General features: G+C 38.9%; 1 protein-coding gene across 1 annotated transcript in view; it reads right to left on the bottom strand.

Annotated features, from left to right (window-relative positions):
* Positions 1-1,462: 1,462 nt before the first annotated feature.
* Positions 1,463-21,550, bottom strand: part of LOC115923806 (deleted in malignant brain tumors 1 protein-like) — a 29,184-nt gene continuing 9,096 nt past the window's right edge. The window contains exons 12-20 of the mRNA XM_030985144.1: positions 20,125-20,313; positions 17,843-18,169; positions 15,558-15,884; positions 13,273-13,599; positions 10,988-11,314; positions 8,701-9,027; positions 6,417-6,743; positions 4,134-4,457; positions 1,463-1,785 (exon numbers count right to left, since the gene is read on the bottom strand). Of these exons, the coding sequence (XP_030841004.1) occupies positions 1,463-1,785; positions 4,134-4,457; positions 6,417-6,743; positions 8,701-9,027; positions 10,988-11,314; positions 13,273-13,599; positions 15,558-15,884; positions 17,843-18,169; positions 20,125-20,313 (2,798 nt within the window). The remainder of the gene's footprint in view (positions 1,786-4,133; positions 4,458-6,416; positions 6,744-8,700; positions 9,028-10,987; positions 11,315-13,272; positions 13,600-15,557; positions 15,885-17,842; positions 18,170-20,124; positions 20,314-21,550) is intronic.

Here is a 21,550-nt window from a genome sequence, read left to right as displayed (position 1 = left end):
GTAAATGATAGTATCAATACTTCCCCCTTCTTTCTTTTATCTTATTTGCCGGCGACACAAATATCTTTTATTCTCATAAAGACCTTAATTCTTTAAACAATACTTTTAATTATGAAATTAACAAAGTATCAAACTAGTTTAAGTCCAATAAACTTTTTCTTAATACAAAAAAAAAGACTCATTTCATGTATTTTAAACATCATTCTCATAATACAAAAACACCGATATATATTAAAATCGATGATATGCTACTAGAGAAGAAGACCAAGTCCAAGTTTTTGGGAGTTCTTATAGATGAAACCTTGACTTGGAATGATCATTTACACCACGTTACAATGAGCATTTCCAAAAGTATTGGAATAATCTCCAAGATTAAGTTTCTTCTACCCCATGCAACCTTATTCCTACTATATAATTCGTTAGTTCTCCCGTATATAACATATTGTAATAGTGTATGGGCAAATTGTGGTTCGACAAAAATTAATTATATTTTTAAACTGCAAAAGAAAGCCATTCGTATTTGTACAGGTAGCATTTCTTAGCTCACACCGATCCTTTATTCTATAAACTTAAAACACTAAAAAAAAATCGATCTGAACACTACTCAAGTAGCAGTTATTATGTTTAAGTACATTAATAATCTGCTTCCACCATCGTTTGATAACATCTTTAGGTTTAACAGTTCTGTTCATTCATACCCTACTCGCATATCTGAAAACTTCCATCTTAAAAATCCCAAATTATCAATAACACACAAATCTGTTAGACATTCTGGCCTGGACATTTGGAATAATTTTCCTGACAACATAAAGTCTTGTTCAACCATTTACTCCTTAAAAACTACACTTAAACGGCAAATAATATAATCATCTGCTCCCCACCCTTTAAATTAGTATAACAAAACCGTGACTTATTTTATTCTTTATCATGCAACTGTTTACTGCACCTACACTTGCACTGCACCCACTTGATCACTCAGTTTTCCAAAGAGAGTTATGTCGCCAATTCTTTTTTATTATGAGGCCGCCATCCATCTCCAGTCTAACCGCTCACGATAGTGGTCTCCTGCGTTCTAAATTACTTCTCTAATTTATTGAAAAAATTTCATATTTCTTATCTTATTTGTATGCTTCGTACATGTTAATCGTATGATATAATTGCACATTATTTTCTATTTATTACTTGTGTAATTTTATTCATTGTTTTTGTTGTTGTTCGAATTTCTGTACTTTGAATTTGAATTTGTATATTTTATAATCAATCAAACAAACAAACAAACAAACAAAAGGTTTACCTAGAGTATATGAGTATCCGTCCAAGAAGAATTTTTCAATAAAGATATCGGAATCTCAAGAATTTTTTTTCTTCTACAGACCATTGGAACAATATTAGTTCGCCTTTACAGTGGACGAATGTACATTAATCTACGAAAGATGGTTCTAAAATATCATATCACTCAGATCTAGCAGTAAACTCCAGCATATTCAGAGTGTCCACAGGATTGGTTACCCCATCCGCCATTTCTGCAATCAGTCAGCATGGATTCATGTCCCGAACAGTCGACATGTCTAAGGTATATCGGGCCAGATAATTGTCCGTATGTACCACCACTCCAGCCTACACCAACGTTGTCTGAGTATCCCAGCTGTCGACAAACTACCCTCGCATCAGAGTCATCCCAACCGTCATCACAGACTGCCCCCCATTGACGTTCATGGAAGATCTCAACCCTGCCTTCACCTGAACTGTGCCAGCGAATCAGACGGATTTCTCCCTCAATTGCATCTTTCAAAATAAATAGAACGAAGGAATAAGACCTCTATACAGTGCGTCCCAGAAAAAACGAAACCGAGAATTATCGATGCCTTATCATAACTTAATCACAATTATAATTAATAAATGACACATATCTGTAGAGCTTAGATCATCCTATTTCATTTCATGCAACTTATATGTTGCATATTTCACGCATGAGGGATTAAAATGAATTTGAAGAGAGGAAACCAAAAAGTCATTTGGCGGACGGAATCTGAATTTCAAAGAGAAAATCACAATTCTTGAAAGTTGAGTTTCTGCCCTTCCATAATCACCTCAGTCAGTCAGTCCATAATTTGATTAAACGAATTCGTTTTCAGTGGTTGCCTGCCGTAGCAACAAACGGAATTAACAAAAGACTTAACTCCGTTTCGTTGACAATCACATTATGCATGGCTGATTGTCAACGAAACGGAGTTAAGTCTTTTGTCAACTTTTGTCCAGTGAAAACGAATTCGTTTGATAAAAGTATGGAAATGCAAGCACTACTTTAAACAAACAGAACTCTGTCATTCCTTGCTCATTTTTCCTGATTGAGGTGTCATAGAAAAGAGCAGAAACTCAACTTTCTAGAAATGTGATTTTCTCTTTGAAATTCAAATACCGTCCGCCAAATGACTTTTTGGTTTCCTCTCTTCAAATTCATTTTTTATCACTCATGCGTGAAATATGCATCATTATGAGTTGCATCAAACGAAAGAGAAGGATTTAAGCTTTCCAAATTATGAGTCATTGATTAATTATAATTGTGACTAGGTTATAAAAAAAACGTCGATAATTCTCGGTTTCGTTTTTTCTGAGACGCACTGTATAGTATGAGACTCTCCCAAAATAGTCACCCTATTTTACCCCTCATTGCCAAAAAAGGTTATAAGCTCGACCATAGTCGTCGGGTTAACCCCGAGAGTGCCCCAAACTAACCCCAAAGCCGGAGCGACTTCATGCCATGTACCTCTTTGCCAGTAGAAAGTAATGAGGCTGAACAATACTAAACATACACACACAAACAAAAAAACGGTATGGGATATCTGATGCCTCCTAAAAACTTGTATCAATTTTTCTTTTTAGATCCAAGGATCACATTTTGACATGAGAAAAGTTGCGACTACATACCAAAAACATTAGAACTGATAAATCAATCACGCTTTGCTTCCCCCAGATTTTCTGGTTAAGTTTAGATAGAGTGTGTGATCAAGTCGAAGAAGGAGTTCCCAAGAAGATACAATGTCGCTCATATAGTTGGAATATTTTTGTTTTACCCCAATTTATGGTATTATTTAAAAAATAATTTAAAAAATAATAGTTCTAGATAATAGTATACATTCTCAGATTTTATTGAATAACGATTTGACAATGTGTGTTTTGCGTGACTGCTTAAATATGTGTATGCTACCATGCTTATCAACTAGGGGACCTACGCCCTTAAGTCATAAATAACAGTAATGAGGATTAATGTCCCACAAAAGGGCACTAATATAGCACATCGACAAGGTTTTGATCCTGGGGCTTCACAGTTACGAGGCCATTGCTTTGTCACTCAACCATGACTGTACGCAGCGGGGGCTTGAGTAGGGGGGGGGGGGGCAGTTTCCATAAATAAAAAAAAACAGAAAATGCAATAAATTTTCAATAATTTATTGCATTTTACCTCGGTCCCCAACATAAAAAAATCATCTGGACGGCCATGCATACTGGCTCAAGGCATGGGCACACAGAGGATTTGTTAATGTTGGGAACCGGGGTAAAATGCAATAAATTATTGAAAATTTATTGCATTTTCTTTTTTTATTTTATTTATGGAAACTGCCCCCTACTCTAGCACCCGCTGCGTACAGTCAGGGTTCAGTGACAAAGCAATGGCCTCGTAACTGTGAAGCTCCAGGATCAAAACCGTGTCGATGTGCTATATTAGTGCCCTTTTGTGGGGCATTAATCCTCATTACTGTCATTTATGACTTAAGGGTGTAGGTCCCCTAGTTGATAATCATAGTAGCATACACATGCTTTAGCAGTCACGTAAAATACACATTGACAAATTTTTATTCAATAAAATCTGAGAATGTATACTATTATCTAGATCTATTATTTTTGAATTATTGTTAAAATAATTCCATAAATTGGGGTAAAACAAAAATATTCCAACTATATGAGCGACAGTGTATTTGGGGCTCTCTGCATCAGTGTTGGAGATATTTACACAAAATATTGGAATAATACATTCGCCTATACATCGGAAAAATGTCCATGTATCTACAAACGGGTGTTCTTTGTATCTACAAGAAATGCGCTGTAAATAAGTATGAGTGTTCGCAACCTACCTCCACAGTAAACTCCAGCACCTTTCGTATAAGAGCAGTCGTGGTCGCCCAATCCGGCATTACTGCAATCAGTCAACCTGGATTCGTTTCCCGAACAGCCGACATTACTAAGGTATACCGGGCCAGATCCTTGTCCGTATGTACCACCACTCCTGGCTACACCAACATTGCCTGAGTATCCAAGTTGTCGACAAACTACCCTCGCTTCAGAGTCGTCCCAACCGTCATCACACACTGTCCCCCATTGTCCTTCATGGAAGATCTCAACCCTGCCTTCATCTGAACTGTACCAGCTGATCAGACGGATTCCTCCCTCAATTTCATCTTTCAAAATAAATAGAACGAAGGGAATAAGACCTCTAGTATGAGACTGTCCCAAAATAGTCACCCCATTTTAACGTAAGGATGTTGCGTTACGATGGTCGCTATATAAAGAGTGACGTGTTTTTCGGGAGCTCCCTTTTTCGCACGGTTAGCTACGTGGCAGAAAGCAAATCATACCGCCCAATGTTGTATTTAAGCACAATTGGATATATATTGGAATCACTCATATATTACATGTGCTAGATGAGCATGGTAAATTTTATTCTCATATGACATTTATTAAAAAATATAAAGTTCAATGTCATTTTCTTGACTACTACTCATTAATCTCCGCACTTCACAATGAATGGAAAATTTATATCCTACAACATCAAGCTGAAACCAAAACACCCTAAGATGAATTATTGCATAACCTAAAGAAGGTTTTCAAAGCATGCAAATATGTTCATCACATTTCTGTTGCAAAGATCCTTAAAGTTCCGATTTCGGAAATAAAATGGGATACAATTTTAACTGCATGAACCTGTTCAAGTCTGGAAGAAACTTTACACTACTCCTTTCAATGTTGCCTTTCTACGTAACTTCGTTATTTTCAGTTCAGAATTGAACATCGAATATTAGGTGTCAACAAATATCTTCACATTACGGGCGTAGCTAAGTCTAATTGATGTATATTTTGCATATCCTCTTTTGAAAGTATTTCACACTTGTTTTGGGCTGTCAATTCATTCAAGACTTCCAAAGCTCTATTCTAGACAATGAAGTACTTTTGAATAAAAAAAAATAGCTTTTTGTTTGGTTTCCCAGATGGTACGCAATCTATCTTTAAGTTTTGTCATTTTATATGCAAAACACTTTATACACTTAAACACTTTTTATGCAAAATACTATATTCTCTGCGAAATGCAAAAGGAACGGCTATCTTTGAATGCTTAAACGTTGTTATGAAGTTGAGCAGATTATTTCTATCAAACGCAATATATTCGTCGTATTACTTGATAAATGGAGACATGTGCAATTGGTGTGGCAATGTTTGTTTTACCGATATATCACAACATGTACTATTGTTTTGTTCTTGCTCAAGAATGATTGAAAACATTTTTTTCTTTGGAAAAAAAAAATCAACCCTCATTGCCATAAAGGTTATAAGCTCGACCGTAGTCGTCGGGTTTGCCCTGAGAGTCTTCCAAACTAACTCCAAAGGCGGTTCAACTTCATGCTATGTTCCTCAATCTCAAATCTTTGCCAGTGGAAAGTAATGAGACTGAACATTACTAAACTCACACAAATATTTAAAAAACGGTATGGGATGTCTGATGTCTCCTTAAAACCTGTATCAATTTTTCTTTTTAGATCCAAGGACCACATTTTGACATGATAAGAGTTGCGACTACATACCAAAAACATAAGAACTGATAAATAAATCACGCTTTGCTTCCCCCAGATGCTCTGGTTTAAGTTTAGAAAGAGTGTGTGATAAATAGTGCGGTATGGTATGTAGTCCCGTAGGATTTTTTTGCCATTTTTTTTTTTTTTTTGTGTGTTGTTGTTGTTGTTGTTGTTGCTGTTTTGGCTTCAAAAGGGTTCCCAATTGGCCAAAAATGATGGGGTTCAAATTTTCCGACCCCTCCTTCATTTCCTAGGGGGTCCATATTGGGCGCCAAAATGGCTTATATAACGCGCAATAGGGAAATTTGGTGTCTTCGGGAAAATTTGAACCCCATTAATTTCTGATAGCAAGGACCCCAATGAATCCAAAAATGCAACAAAACAAAACAAAAAATCAACTTTGGCACAAAAATCTTACGGGAGCTGTTTCAGTGACATACCGTACCTCACTATAAGTCGAAGAAGAAGTTCCCAAGAAGATATTTGGAGCTCTCTGCATCAATGTTGAAGATATTTACACAAAATATTGGAATAATAAGTTCGCGTATATGAGTGCTCGCAACGACCTACCTCCACAGTAAACTCCAGCATCTTTCGTATGAGAGCAGTCGTGGTTGCCCCATCCGCCATTACTGCAATCAGTCAACCTGGTTTCATTTCCCGAACAGTCGACATTACTAAGATACATCGACCCAAATCCTTGTCCGTATGTAGGTGCATCCCTCCAGGCTACACCAACATCGCCTGAGTATCCAAGCTGTCGACAAACTACCCTCGCATCAGAGTCATCCCAACCGTCACCACAGACTGTACCCCATTGACCGTCATGGAAGATCTCAACCCTGCCTTCATCTGAACTGTACCAGCTGATCAGACGGATTCCTCCCTCAACTTCATCTTTCGAAATAAATAGAACGAAGGGAATAAGACCTCTAGTATGAGACTGTCCCAAAATAGTCACCCCATTTTAACGTAAGGATGTTGCGTTACGATGGTCGCTATATAAAGAGTGACGTGTTTTTCGGGAGCTCCCTTTTTCGCACGGTTAGCTACGTGGCAGAAAGCAAATCATACCGCCTAATGTTGTATTTAAGCACAATTGGATATATATTGGAATCACTCATATATTACATGTGCTAGATGAGCATGGTAAATTTTATTCTTATAAGACATTTATTAAAAAATATAAAGTTCAATGTCATTTTCTTGACTACTACTCATTAATCTCCGCACTTCACAATGAATGGAAAATTTATATCCTACAACACCAAGCTGAAACCAAAACACCCTAAGATGAATTATTGCATAACCTAAAGAAGGTTTTCAAAGCATGCAAATATGTTCATCACATTTCTGTTGCAAAGATCCTTAAAGTTCCGATTTCGGAAATAAAATGGGATACAATTTTAACTGCATGAACCTGTTCAAGTCTGGAAGAAACTTTACACTACTCCTTTCAATGTTGCCTTTCTACGTAACTTCGTTATTTTCAGTTCAGAATTGAACATCGAATATTAGGTGTCAACAAATATCTTCACATTACGGGCGTAGCTAATTCTAATTGATGTATATTTTGCATATCCTCTTTTGAAAGTATTTCACACTTGTTTTGGGCTGTCAATTCATTCAAGACTTCCAAAGCTCTATTCTAGACAATGAAGTACTTTTGAATAAAAAAAAATTGCTTTTTGTTTGGTTTCCCAGATGGTACGCAATCTATCTTTAAGTTTTGTCATTTTATATGCAAAACACTTTATACACTTAAACACTTTTTATGCAAAATACTATATTCTCTGCGAAATGCAAAAGGAACGGCTATCTTTGAATGCTTAAACGTTGTTATGAAGTTGAGCAGATTATTTCTATCAAACGCAATATATTCGTCGTATTACTTGATAAATGGAGACATGTGCAATTGATGTGGCAATGTTTGTTTTACCGATATATCACAACATGTACTATTGTTTTGTTCTTGCTCAAGAATGATTGAAAACATTTTTTTCTTTGGAAAAAAAAATCAACCCTCATTGCCATAAAGGTTATAAGCTCGACCGTAGTCGTCGGGTTTGCCCTGAGAGTCTTCCAAACTAACTCCAAAGGCGGTTCAACTTCATGCTATGTTCCTCAATCTCAAATCTTTGCCAGTAGAAAGTAATGAGACTGAACATTACTAAACTCACACAAATATTTAAAAAACGGTATGGGATGTCTGATGTCTCCTTAAAACCTGTATCAATTTTTCTTTTTAGATCCAAGGACCACATTTTGACATGATAAGAGTTGCGACTACATACCAAAAACATAAGAACTGATAAATAAATCACGCTTTGCTTCCCCCAGATGCTCTGGTTTAAGTTTAGAAAGAGTGTGTGATAAATAGTGCGGTATGGTATGTAGTCCCGTAGGATTTTTTTGCCATTTTTTTTTTTTTTTGTGTGTTGTTGTTGTTGTTGTTGTTGCTGTTTTGGCTTCAAAAGGGTTCCCAATTGGCCAAAAATGATGGGGTTCAAATTTTCCGACCCCTCCTTCATTTCCTAGGGGGTCCATATTGGGCGCCAAAATGGCTTATATAACGCGCAATAGGGAAATTTGGTGTCTTCGGGAAAATTTGAACCCCATTAATTTCTGATAGCAAGGACCCCAATGAATCCAAAAATGCAACAAAACAAAACAAAAAATCAACTTTGGCACAAAAATCTTACGGGAGCTGTTTCAGTGACATACCGTACCTCACTATAAGTCGAAGAAGAAGTTCCCAAGAAGATATTTGGAGCTCTCTGCATCAATGTTGAAGATATTTACACAAAATATTGGAATAATAAGTTCGCGTATATGAGTGCTCGCAACGACCTACCTCCACAGTAAACTCCAGCATCTTTCGTATGAGAGCAGTCGTGGTTGCCCCATCCGCCATTACTGCAATCAGTCAACCTGGTTTCATTTCCCGAACAGTCGACATTACTAAGATACATCGACCCAAATCCTTGTCCGTATGTAGGTGCATCCCTCCAGGCTACACCAACATCGCCTGAGTATCCAAGCTGTCGACAAACTACCCTCGCATCAGAGTCATCCCAACCGTCACCACAGACTGTACCCCATTGACCGTCATGGAAGATCTCAACACTGCCTTCATCTGAACTGTACCAGCTGATCAGACGGATTCCTCCCTCAACTTCATCTTTCGAAATAAATAGAACGAAGGGAATAAGACCTCTAGTATTAGACTGTCCCAAAATAGTCACCCCATTTTAACGTAAGGATGTTGCGTTACGATGGTCGCTATATAAAGAGTGACGTGTTTTTCGGGAGCTCCCTTTTTCGCACGGTTAGCTACGTGGCAGAAAGCAAATCATACCGCCTAATGTTGTATTTAAGCACAATTGGATATATATTGGAATCACTCATATATTACATGTGCTAGATGAGCATGGTAAATTTTATTCTCATAAGACATTTATTAAAAAATATAAAGTTCAATGTCATTTTCTTGACTACTACTCATTAATCTCCGCACTTCACAATGAATGGAAAATTTATATCCTACAACACCAAGCTGAAACCAAAACACCCTAAGATGAATTATTGCATAACCTAAAGAAGGTTTTCAAAGCATGCAAATATGTTCATCACATTTCTGTTGCAAAGATCCTTAAAGTTCCGATTTCGGAAATAAAATGGGATACAATTTTAACTGCATGAACCTGTTCAAGTCTGGAAGAAACTTTACACTACTCCTTTCAATGTTGCCTTTCTACGTAACTTCGTTATTTTCAGTTCAGAATTGAACATCGAATATTAGGTGTCAACAAATATCTTCACATTACGGGCGTAGCTAAGTCTAATTGATGTATATTTTGCATATCCTCTTTTGAAAGTATTTCACACTTGTTTTGGGCTGTCAATTCATTCAAGACTTCCAAAGCTCTATTCTAGACAATGAAGTACTTTTGAATAAAAAAAAAATTGCTTTTTGTTTGGTTTCCCAGATGGTACGCAATCTATCTTTAAGTTTTGTCATTTTATATGCAAAACACTTTATACACTTAAACACTTTGTATGCAAAATACTATATTCTCTGCGAAATGCAAAAGGAACGGCTATCTTTGAATGCTTAAACTTTGTTATGAAGTTGAGCAGATTATTTCTATCAAACGCAATATATTCGTCGTATTACTTGATAAATGGAGACATGTGCAATTGATGTGGCAATGTTTGTTTTACCGATATATCACAACATGTACTATTGTTTTGTTCTTGCTCAAGAATGATTGAAAACATTTTTTTCTTTGGAAAAAAAAAATCAACCCTCATTGCCATAAAGGTTATAAGCTCGACCGTAGTCGTCGGGTTTGCCCTGAGAGTCTTCCAAACTAACTCCAAAGGCGGTTCAACTTCATGCTATGTTCCTCAATCTCAAATCTTTGCCAGTAGAAAGTAATGAGACTGAACATTACTAAACTCACACAAATATTTAAAAAACGGTATGGGATGTCTGATGTCTCCTTAAAACCTGTATCAATTTTTCTTTTTAGATCCAAGGACCACATTTTGACATGATAAGAGTTGCGACTACATACCAAAAACATAAGAACTGATAAATAAATCACGCTTTGCTTCCCCCAGATGCTCTGGTTTAAGTTTAGAAAGAGTGTGTGATAAATAGTGCGGTATGGTATGTAGTCCCGTAGGATTTTTTTGCCATTTTTTTTTTTTTTTTGTGTGTTGTTGTTGTTGTTGTTGTTGCTGTTTTGGCTTCAAAAGGGTTCCCAATTGGCCAAAAATGATGGGGTTCAAATTTTCCGACCCCTCCTTCATTTCCTAGGGGGTCCATATTGGGCGCCAAAATGGCTTATATAACGCGCAATAGGGAAATTTGGTGTCTTCGGGAAAATTTGAACCCCATTAATTTCTGATAGCAAGGACCCCAATGAATCCAAAAATGCAACAAAACAAAACAAAAAATCAACTTTGGCACAAAAATCTTACGGGAGCTGTTTCAGTGACATACCGTACCTCACTATAAGTCGAAGAAGAAGTTCCCAAGAAGATATTTGGAGCTCTCTGCATCAATGTTGAAGATATTTACACAAAATATTGGAATAATAAGTTCGCGTATATGAGTGCTCGCAACGACCTACCTCCACAGTAAACTCCAGCATCTTTCGTATGAGAGCAGTCGTGGTTGCCCCATCCGCCATTACTGCAATCAGTCAACCTGGTTTCATTTCCCGAACAGTCGACATTACTAAGATACATCGACCCAAATCCTTGTCCGTATGTAGGTGCATCCCTCCAGGCTACACCAACATCGCCTGAGTATCCAAGCTGTCGACAAACTACCCTCGCATCAGAGTCATCCCAACCGTCACCACAGACTGTACCCCATTGACCGTCATGGAAGATCTCAACCCTGCCTTCATCTGAACTGTACCAGCTGATCAGACGGATTCCTCCCTCAACTTCATCTTTCGAAATAAATAGAACGAAGGGAATAAGACCTCTAGTATGAGACTGTCCCAAAATAGTCACCCCATTTTAACGTAAGGATGTTGCGTTACGATGGTCGCTATATAAAGAGTGACGTGTTTTTCGGGAGCTCCCTTTTTCGCACGGTTAGCTACGTGGCAGAAAGCAAATCATACCGCCTAATGTTGTATTTAAGCACAATTGGATATATATTGGAATCACTCATATATTACATGTGCTAGATGAGCATGGTAAATTTTATTCTTATAAGACATTTATTAAAAAATATAAAGTTCAATGTCATTTTCTTGACTACTACTCATTAATCTCCGCACTTCACAATGAATGGAAAATTTATATCCTACAACACCAAGCTGAAACCAAAACACCCTAAGATGAATTATTGCATAACCTAAAGAAGGTTTTCAAAGCATGCAAATATGTTCATCACATTTCTGTTGCAAAGATCCTTAAAGTTCCGATTTCGGAAATAAAATGGGATACAATTTTAACTGCATGAACCTGTTCAAGTCTGGAAGAAACTTTACACTACTCCTTTCAATGTTGCCTTTCTACGTAACTTCGTTATTTTCAGTTCAGAATTGAACATCGAATATTAGGTGTCAACAAATATCTTCACATTACGGGCGTAGCTAAGTCTAATTGATGTATATTTTGCATATCCTCTTTTGAAAGTATTTCACACTTGTTTTGGGCTGTCAATTCATTCAAGACTTCCAAAGCTCTATTCTAGACAATGAAGTACTTTTGAATAAAAAAAAATTGCTTTTTGTTTGGTTTCCCAGATGGTACGCAATCTATCTTTAAGTTTTGTCATTTTATATGCAAAACACTTTATACACTTAAACACTTTGTATGCAAAATACTATATTCTCTGCGAAATGCAAAAGGAACGGCTATCTTTGAATGCTTAAACGTTGTTATGAAGTTGAGCAGATTATTTCTATCAAACGCAATATATTCGTCGTATTACTTGATAAATGGAGACATGTGCAATTGATGTGGCAATGTTTGTTTTACCGATATATCACAACATGTACTATTGTTTTGTTCTTGCTCAAGAATGATTGAAAACATTTTTTTCTTTGGAAAAAAAAAATCAACCCTCATTGCCATAAAGGTTATAAGCTCGACCGTAGTCGTCGGGTTTGCCCTGAGAGTCTTCCAAACTAACTCCAAAGGCGGTTCAACTTCATGCTATGTTCCTCAATCTCAAATCTTTGCCAGTAGAAAGTAATGAGACTGAACATTACTAAACTCACACAAATATTTAAAAAACGGTATGGGATGTCTGATGTCTCCTTAAAAACCTGTATCAATTTTTCTTTTTAGATCCAAGGACCACATTTTGACATGATAAGAGTTGCGACTACATACCAAAAACATAAGAACTGATAAATAAATCACGCTTTGCTTCCCCCAGATGCTCTGGTTTAAGTTTAGAAAGAGTGTGTGATAAATAGTGCGGTATGGTATGTAGTCCCGTAGGATTTTTTTGCCATTTTTTTTTTTTTTGTGTGTTGTTGTTGTTGTTGTTGTTGCTGTTTTGGCTTCAAAAGGGTTCCCAATTGGCCAAAAATGATGGGGTTCAAATTTTCCGACCCCTCCTTCATTTCCTAGGGGGTCCATATTGGGCGCCAAAATGGCTTATATAACGCGCAATAGGGAAATTTGGTGTCTTCGGGAAAATTTGAACCCCATTAATTTCTGATAGCAAGGACCCCAATGAATCCAAAAATGCAACAAAACAAAACAAAAAATCAACTTTGGCACAAAAATCTTACGGGAGCTGTTTCAGTGACATACCGTACCTCACTATAAGTCGAAGAAGAAGTTCCCAAGAAGATATTTGGAGCTCTCTGCATCAATGTTGAAGATATTTACACAAAATATTGGAATAATAAGTTCGCGTATATGAGTGCTCGCAACGACCTACCTCCACAGTAAACTCCAGCATCTTTCGTATGAGAGCAGTCGTGGTTGCCCCATCCGCCATTACTGCAATCAGTCAACCTGGTTTCATTTCCCGAACAGTCGACATTACTAAGATACATCGACCCAAATCCTTGTCCGTATGTAGGTGCATCCCTCCAGGCTACACCAACATCGCCTGAGTATCCAAGCTGTCGACAAACTACCCTCGCATCAGAGTCATCCCAACCGTCACCACAGACTGTACCCCATTGACCGTCATGGAAGATCTCAACCCTGCCTTCATCTGAACTGTACCAGCTGATCAGACGGATTCCTCCCTCAACTTCATCTTTCGAAATAAATAGAACGAAGGGAATAAGACCTCTAGTATGAGACTGTCCCAAAATAGTCACCCCATTTTAACGTAAGGATGTTGCGTTACGATGGTCGCTATATAAAGAGTGACGTGTTTTTCGGGAGCTCCCTTTTTCGCACGGTTAGCTACGTGGCAGAAAGCAAATCATACCGCCTAATGTTGTATTTAAGCACAATTGGATATATATTGGAATCACTCATATATTACATGTGCTAGATGAGCATGGTAAATTTTATTCTTATAAGACATTTATTAAAAAATATAAAGTTCAATGTCATTTTCTTGACTACTACTCATTAATCTCCGCACTTCACAATGAATGGAAAATTTATATCCTACAACATCAAGCTGAAACCAAAACACCCTAAGATGAATTATTGCATAACCTAAAGAAGGTTTTCAAAGCATGCAAATATGTTCATCACATTTCTGTTGCAAAGATCCTTAAAGTTCCGATTTCGGAAATAAAATGGGATACAATTTTAACTGCATGAACCTGTTCAAGTCTGGAAGAAACTTTACACTACTCCTTTCAATGTTGCCTTTCTACGTAACTTCGTTATTTTCAGTTCAGAATTGAACATCGAATATTAGGTGTCAACAAATATCTTCACATTACGGGCGTAGCTAAGTCTAATTGATGTATATTTTGCATATCCTCTTTTGAAAGTATTTCACACTTGTTTTGGGCTGTCAATTCATTCAAGACTTCCAAAGCTCTATTCTAGACAATGAAGTACTTTTGAATAAAAAAAAAATTGCTTTTTGTTTGGTTTCCCAGATGGTACGCAATCTATCTTTAAGTTTTGTCATTTTATATGCAAAACACTTTATACACTTAAACACTTTTTATGCAAAATACTATATTCTCTGCGAAATGCAAAAGGAACGGCTATCTTTGAATGCTTAAACGTTGTTATGAAGTTGAGCAGATTATTTCTATCAAACGCAATATATTCGTCGTATTACTTGATAAATGGAGACATGTGCAATTGATGTGGCAATGTTTGTTTTACCGATATATCACAACATGTACTATTGTTTTGTTCTTGCTCAAGAATGATTGAAAACATTTTTTTCTTTGGAAAAAAAAAATCAACCCTCATTGCCATAAAGGTTATAAGCTCGACCGTAGTCGTCGGGTTTGCCCTGAGAGTCTTCCAAACTAACTCCAAAGGCGGTTCAACTTCATGCTATGTTCCTCAATCTCAAATCTTTGCCAGTAGAAAGTAATGAGACTGAACATTACTAAACTCACACAAATATTTAAAAAACGGTATGGGATGTCTGATGTCTCCTTAAAACCTGTATCAATTTTTCTTTTTAGATCCAAGGACCACATTTTGACATGATAAGAGTTGCGACTACATACCAAAAACATAAGAACTGATAAATAAATCACGCTTTGCTTCCCCCAGATGCTCTGGTTTAAGTTTAGAAAGAGTGTGTGATAAATAGTGCGGTATGGTATGTAGTCCCGTAGGATTTTTTTGCCATTTTTTTTTTTTTGTTGTGTTGTTGTTGTTGTTGTTGTTGCTGTTTTGGCTTCAAAAGGGTTCCCAATTGGCCAAAAATGATGGGGTTCAAATTTTCCGACCCCTCCTTCATTTCCTAGGGGGTCCATATTGGGCGCCAAAATGGCTTATATAACGCGCAATAGGGAAATTTGGTGTCTTCGGGAAAATTTGAACCCCATTAATTTCTGATAGCAAGGACCCCAATGAATCCAAAAATGCAACAAAACAAAACAAAAAATCAACTTTGGCACAAAAATCTTACGGGAGCTGTTTCAGTGACATACCGTACCTCACTATAAGTCGAAGAAGAAGTTCCCAAGAAGATATTTGGAGCTCTCTGCATCAATGTTGAAGATATTTACACAAAATATTGGAATAATAAGTTCGCGTATATGAGTGCTCGCAACGACCTACCTCCACAGTAAACTCCAGCATCTTTCGTATGAGAGCAGTCGTGGTTGCCCCATCCGCCATTACTGCAATCAGTCAACCTGGTTTCATTTCCCGAACAGTCGACATTACTAAGATACATCGACCCAAATCCTTGTCCGTATGTAGGTGCATCCCTCCAGGCTACACCAACATCGCCTGAGTATCCAAGCTGTCGACAAACTACCCTCGCATCAGAGTCATCCCAACCGTCACCACAGACTGTACCCCATTGACCGTCATGGACGATCTCAACACTGCCTTCATCTGAACTGTACCAGCTGATCAGACGGATTCCTCCCTCAACTTCATCTTTCGAAATAAATAGAACGAAGGGAATAAGACCTCTAGTATTAGACTGTCCCAAAATAGTCACCCCATTTTAACGTAAGGATGTTGCGTTACGATGGTCGCTATATAAAGAGTGACGTGTTTTTCGGGAGCTCCCTTTTTCGCACGGTTAGCTACGTGGCAGAAAGCAAATCATACCGCCTAATGTTGTATTTAAGCACAATTGGATATATATTGGAATCACTCATATATTACATGTGCTAGATGAGCATGGTAAATTTTATTCTCATAAGACATTTATTAAAAAATATAAAGTTCAATGTCATTTTCTTGACTACTACTCATTAATCTCCGCACTTCACAATGAATGGAAAATTTATATCCTACAACACCAAGCTGAAACCAAAACACCCTAAGATGAATTATTGCATAACCTAAAGAAGGTTTTCAAAGCATGCAAATATGTTCATCACATTTCTGTTGCAAAGATCCTTAAAGTTCCGATTTCGGAAATAAAATGGGATACAATTTTAACTGCATGAACCTGTTCAAGTCTGGAAGAAACTTTACACTACTCCTTTCAATGTTGCCTTTCTACGTAACTTCGTTATTTTCAGTTCAGAATTGAACATCGAATATTAGGTGTCAACAAATATCTTCACATTACGGGCGTAGCTAAGTCTAATTGATGTATATTTTGCATATCCTCTTTTGAAAGTATTTCACACTTGTTTTGGGCTGTCAATTCATTCAAGACTTCCAAAGCTCTATTCTAGACAATGAAGTACTTTTGAATAAAAAAAAAATTGCTTTTTGTTTGGTTTCCCAGATGGTACGCAATCTATCTTTAAGTTTTGTCATTTTATATGCAAAACACTTTATACACTTAAACACTTTTTATGCAAAATACTATATTCTCTGCGAAATGCAAAAGGAACGGCTATCTTTGAATGCTTAAACGTTGTTATGAAGTTGAGCAGATTATTTCTATCAAACGCAATATATTCGTCGTATTACTTGATAAATGGAGACATGTGCAATTGATGTGGCAATGTTTGTTTTACCGATATATCACAACATGTACTATTGTTTTGTTCTTGCTCAAGAATGATTGAAAACATTTTTTTCTTTGGAAAAAAAAAATCAACCCTCATTGCCATAAAGGTTATAAGCTCGACCGTAGTCGTCGGGTTTGCCCTGAGAGTCTTCCAAACTAACTCCAAAGGCGGTTCAACTTCATGCTATGTTCCTCAATCTCAAATCTTTGCCAGTAGAAAGTAATGAGACTGAACATTACTAAACTCACACAAATATTTAAAAAACGGTATGGGATGTCTGATGTCTCCTTAAAACCTGTATCAATTTTTCTTTTTAGATCCAAGGACCACATTTTGACATGATAAGAGTTGCGACTACATACCAAAAACATAAGAACTGATAAATAAATCACGCTTTGCTTCCCCCAGATGCTCTGGTTTAAGTTTAGAAAGAGTGTGTGATAAATAGTGCGGTATGGTATGTAGTCCCGTAGGATTTTTTTGCCATTTTTTTTTGTTTTTTGTGTTGTTGTTGTTGTTGTTGTTGCTGTTTTGGCTTCAAAAGGGTTCCCAATTGGCCAAAAATGATGGGGTTCAAATTTTCCGACCCCTCCTTCATTTCCTAGGGGGTCCATATTGGGCGCCAAAATGGCTTATATAACGCGCAATAGGGAAATTTGGTGTCTTCGGGAAAATTTGAACCCCATTAATTTCTGATAGCAAGGACCCCAATGAATCCAAAAATGCAACAAAACAAAACAAAAAATCAACTTTGGCACAAAAATCTTACGGGAGCTGTTTCAGTGACATACCGTACCTCACTATAAGTCGAAGAAGAAGTTCCCAAGAAGATATTTGGAGCTCTCTGCATCAATGTTGAAGATATTTACACAAAATATTGGAATAATAAGTTCGCGTATATGAGTGCTCGCAACGACCTACCTCCACAGTAAACTCCAGCATCTTTCGTATGAGAGCAGTCGTGGTTGCCCCATCCGCCATTACTGCAATCAGTCAACCTGGTTTCATTTCCCGAACAGTCGACATTACTAAGATACATCGACCCAAATCCTTGTCCGTATGTAGGTGCATCCCTCCAGGCTACACCAACATCGCCTGAGTATCCAAGCTGTCGACAAACTACCCTCGCATCAGAGTCATCCCAACCGTCACCACAGACTGTACCCCATTGACCGTCATGGAAGATCTCAACCCTGCCTTCATCTGAACTGTACCAGCTGATCAGACGGATTCCTCCCTCAAATTCATCTTTCGAAATAAATAAAATGAAGGAATCAACCCTCTAGTATGAGACTGTCACTCCATAGTTACTCCATTTTACTGTAAGATTTGACCCCTCACTGCCAAAAAGGTTATAAGCTCGACCGTAGTCGTCGGGTTAGTCCCGAGATGTCCCAAAAACTTACCCCCTAACTAACCCCATGTACCAGTGGCGGATCCAGGGGGGGGGGGGGGGACGTGTAAAAACACGTTATTTTTACCTTTTTTTTAGATGGCCCCCCTCCCTGGCGCTCAAGGGGGGGGGGGGGTACGAATTTTCTAATTGTCGAGAGCCCCCCCTCCCCCCCAAAAAAAAGTGCTCACTAACTCGCCCCCCCCCCCCTGAGCAAATTATCGGTCGGCTCGATTTTTAAATTTAGATGCCCTCATGAGAAAAATTGCGACTTTATTAAAAAAACACAAGAACTGATAAATAAATCACGCTTCCCTTCCCCCAAATGCTCTGGTTTAAGTTTAAATAGAGTGTGTGGTTAATGCCTAGATCACATTTGCCGCGGCGGCCGTGCGGTCTAAAATATCTACGGCCAATAGCAATTACAGGGCTGCCGCACAATTCCCACGGTCACATACGGTAGCGGTCACATAATATGTTAGGGTAGCCGCACGGCTTTTTTTGAATTTGTGGAGACAGAAAATATGCGGCTGCCATACGGCCGTTGAAGTGATGACGCACGGTCACCTTAGGGCGTCCCTGCGGCGGCCGTAGGTTTTGACAAATACTAAGACAGCCGCAAGGTAGCCGCAAGGTGCCCGCAAGGCGGCCGAAGGGGGACCATACGGCGATCGTGTGGCAAGGCTCTTGCTACCGCTTCACCCCTGGAGTAAATAAAAACGCAAGGGTACCTTACGCCCGACGTAAGGTCGCCGTGGAACCGCTCTACGGCATGGCTACGGCGTGTCTAATCGCTATGGCGAACCTTTTAAATGAAAACAGTTATAACTCCGCGTTATAATCCCACGGCGACCCGTACGGCCTGTAAAGATGGGATACGCCCTAGGGTGACCCTGAGGCTACCGCACATTATCTGCGGCCGCCGCAAGTATCTCTCGATTTCGGGGGTGTACGACCGCCGTATCCTAGCCGTAGAGCAAATGACCTAGGCATAAGTCGAAGAAGTTCCCATGAAGATATTTGGAGCTCTCTGCATCAGTGTTGACCTTCATTGACCCACCCCCTCCCCCCCCCCCCATTGACCTGCTTTCATTTGAAGTGTATCCGCGAATTCTCCCTAACCGGATTTCTCCCTCAATTTCATTTTTCAAAATAAATAAAACAAAGGATTAAAACAGATATAGCATGAGAAAAAATTCACCCTATTTAACTGTAAGCTTTGACCCCTCATTCCAAAAAAGGTTGATGTCCGTATAATGGGGCTTTCACATATACTCCGAGGTCCGTACGGCGAGTAAAAACAGACATTTTGAGAATTTTCGTCCAATGACCGGCCGGCTTCCGTACAGTTCCTACGGGTGCCGGGATATTTTCACCAGCCTTAAGTCCCGGTCACACAGAGGGGACGCATGGGGAACGCACGGCCATCGCATTGGAAATTTGCAATTTTGGCCAGTGCGTTGTCGTTCGCTAGGCGTGCGTCATCATTCGTTACTCGTTCGTCGAGCGCGCTGGACCCACGCTATGCATTCGTCGTCATTCGCTGTGTGCGTCCGGATTGTTTGAGCATGCTCAAAAGTGTGCGCGGAGCTCGACGCATGAATGTACACGCCAAAGGCACGCCAGACATGCATGGAGCGCGCTAGACCAGCGCCAGACATACGCGGAGCACACGCCCTGTATACGCACAGCGCGCTAGCTACACGCTGTGTATTTTGTGTCAGCTCGCTAGCTTTTCCGAAATCATGACAAAAGTTAGGCACACGGCCTTTTCCGATTTCCAATGGGCGGGCCGTGCGTCGTCTATTACCGTGTTTACACAGTGATCCGCATCGAGGGTTTAAGCCGGGTTGAAGCCGCGAGGGGATTGAAGCCGGGTTGAAGCCGCCTCTTGAATCCACCAGAATTGCAGGTCTCAACCCACCTCGCGGCTTCAACCCTGCAATTTTATGTCGTGTAAACGGGATCTGATCCGCCTCGAGGGTTGAAGCCATGTGGGCTGACGTGAGCAGCCAATGAAAATGGTAGTACTGATATGCGCGCATAGCTTTCCTTTAAGCGCAACCTTAAAAGTATAAATAGGCCGCGCGTATCTTATCTTATCTTATCTTCTTTTTTTGTCTTATATCAATTTATTAAATTGATATCAAGAATATTTTCAGTAATTCATTAATTCAGATATCAATTTACTGGTGCCAGTAAATTTCTTTTTCAATTGCTTCCATTAATTTCGTCATTAATTATCGTTTTAATTAATATTATCGTTTTGTTTTTTATTATAATTATTATTATCATCATCAATATTGTTATTATCATTATCATCATAATTTTTCTCACTATTGTCGATAGTGTTATTTTGTATGGATTAACATTAATTCTATTTGTATTGTATATTTCACAGTGTTTAATTGACAAATTCAAACTGATTGTAAACTTCTCCAATACCCCAATGTGGGTGACATGAGAATAAATTGTCATTGTCATTGTCATTGTCACTGGACCCCCAGCTGAAGCTGATGTAGGTCAAATTCCCCGCATTGTGACGTCATTGGGATCCGTCTCGAGGGTTGAAGCCGCCTTTTTTTCCTGCTGTGTAAACACGATCACATTTGCGCGCTTTAGAGGCTTCAACCCCCTCGAGGCGGATCACTGTGTAAACACGGTATATGTGTGACCACCTCTGTTGAGAACGCGGTGCATGTGTGGACCATTCGTCCAGCGCGCTAGCAACACGCTGTACATTCGTGGAAGTTGTTATCATGTGCGCTCTGTGTACGGTCTGTATGCGCACTGTATGCGCCCTGTATGCGCTCAGCGCGCTAGCAACACTATGCATTTCGTGTCAGCTCGCTGTAGCTTCGACAAAAGTTGGGCGCACGACAACGCATTGGCCAAAATTGCAAATTTCCAATGCGCTGGCCGTGCGTTCCCCATGCGTCCCCTCTGTGTGACCGGGCCTTTACAGGCGCCGTGGTGCTTACCGGCCGGCACCCTTACGGGCGCTTTGCATTTTAACTCGACCAATTTTTACCGGGCACCTCCCCGGCGCCGCAGAATATGTGACCACACATGCTGTCGAAATGAAAATGTGAAGGGTCTCGTACAGTCTCTATAATCCACAGCTTGCCGCCGGGTAGGGAAAATCGTACCGGGCCCGGTGTATGTTTGGTATGGTATGGTATGGTATTTATTTAATTCTTCATGAAAAAAACATTATACAATACATACAGAGTATA

The sequence above is a fragment of the Strongylocentrotus purpuratus genome, unplaced genomic scaffold, assembly GCF_000002235.5.
Source record: "Strongylocentrotus purpuratus isolate Spur 01 unplaced genomic scaffold, Spur_5.0 spur5_scaffold_14, whole genome shotgun sequence".
NCBI lineage: Eukaryota > Metazoa > Echinodermata > Echinoidea > Camarodonta > Strongylocentrotidae > Strongylocentrotus > Strongylocentrotus purpuratus.
The sequence above is the reverse complement of the archived record's forward strand: the minus strand, read 5'-3'. Positions and strand labels throughout refer to the sequence as shown.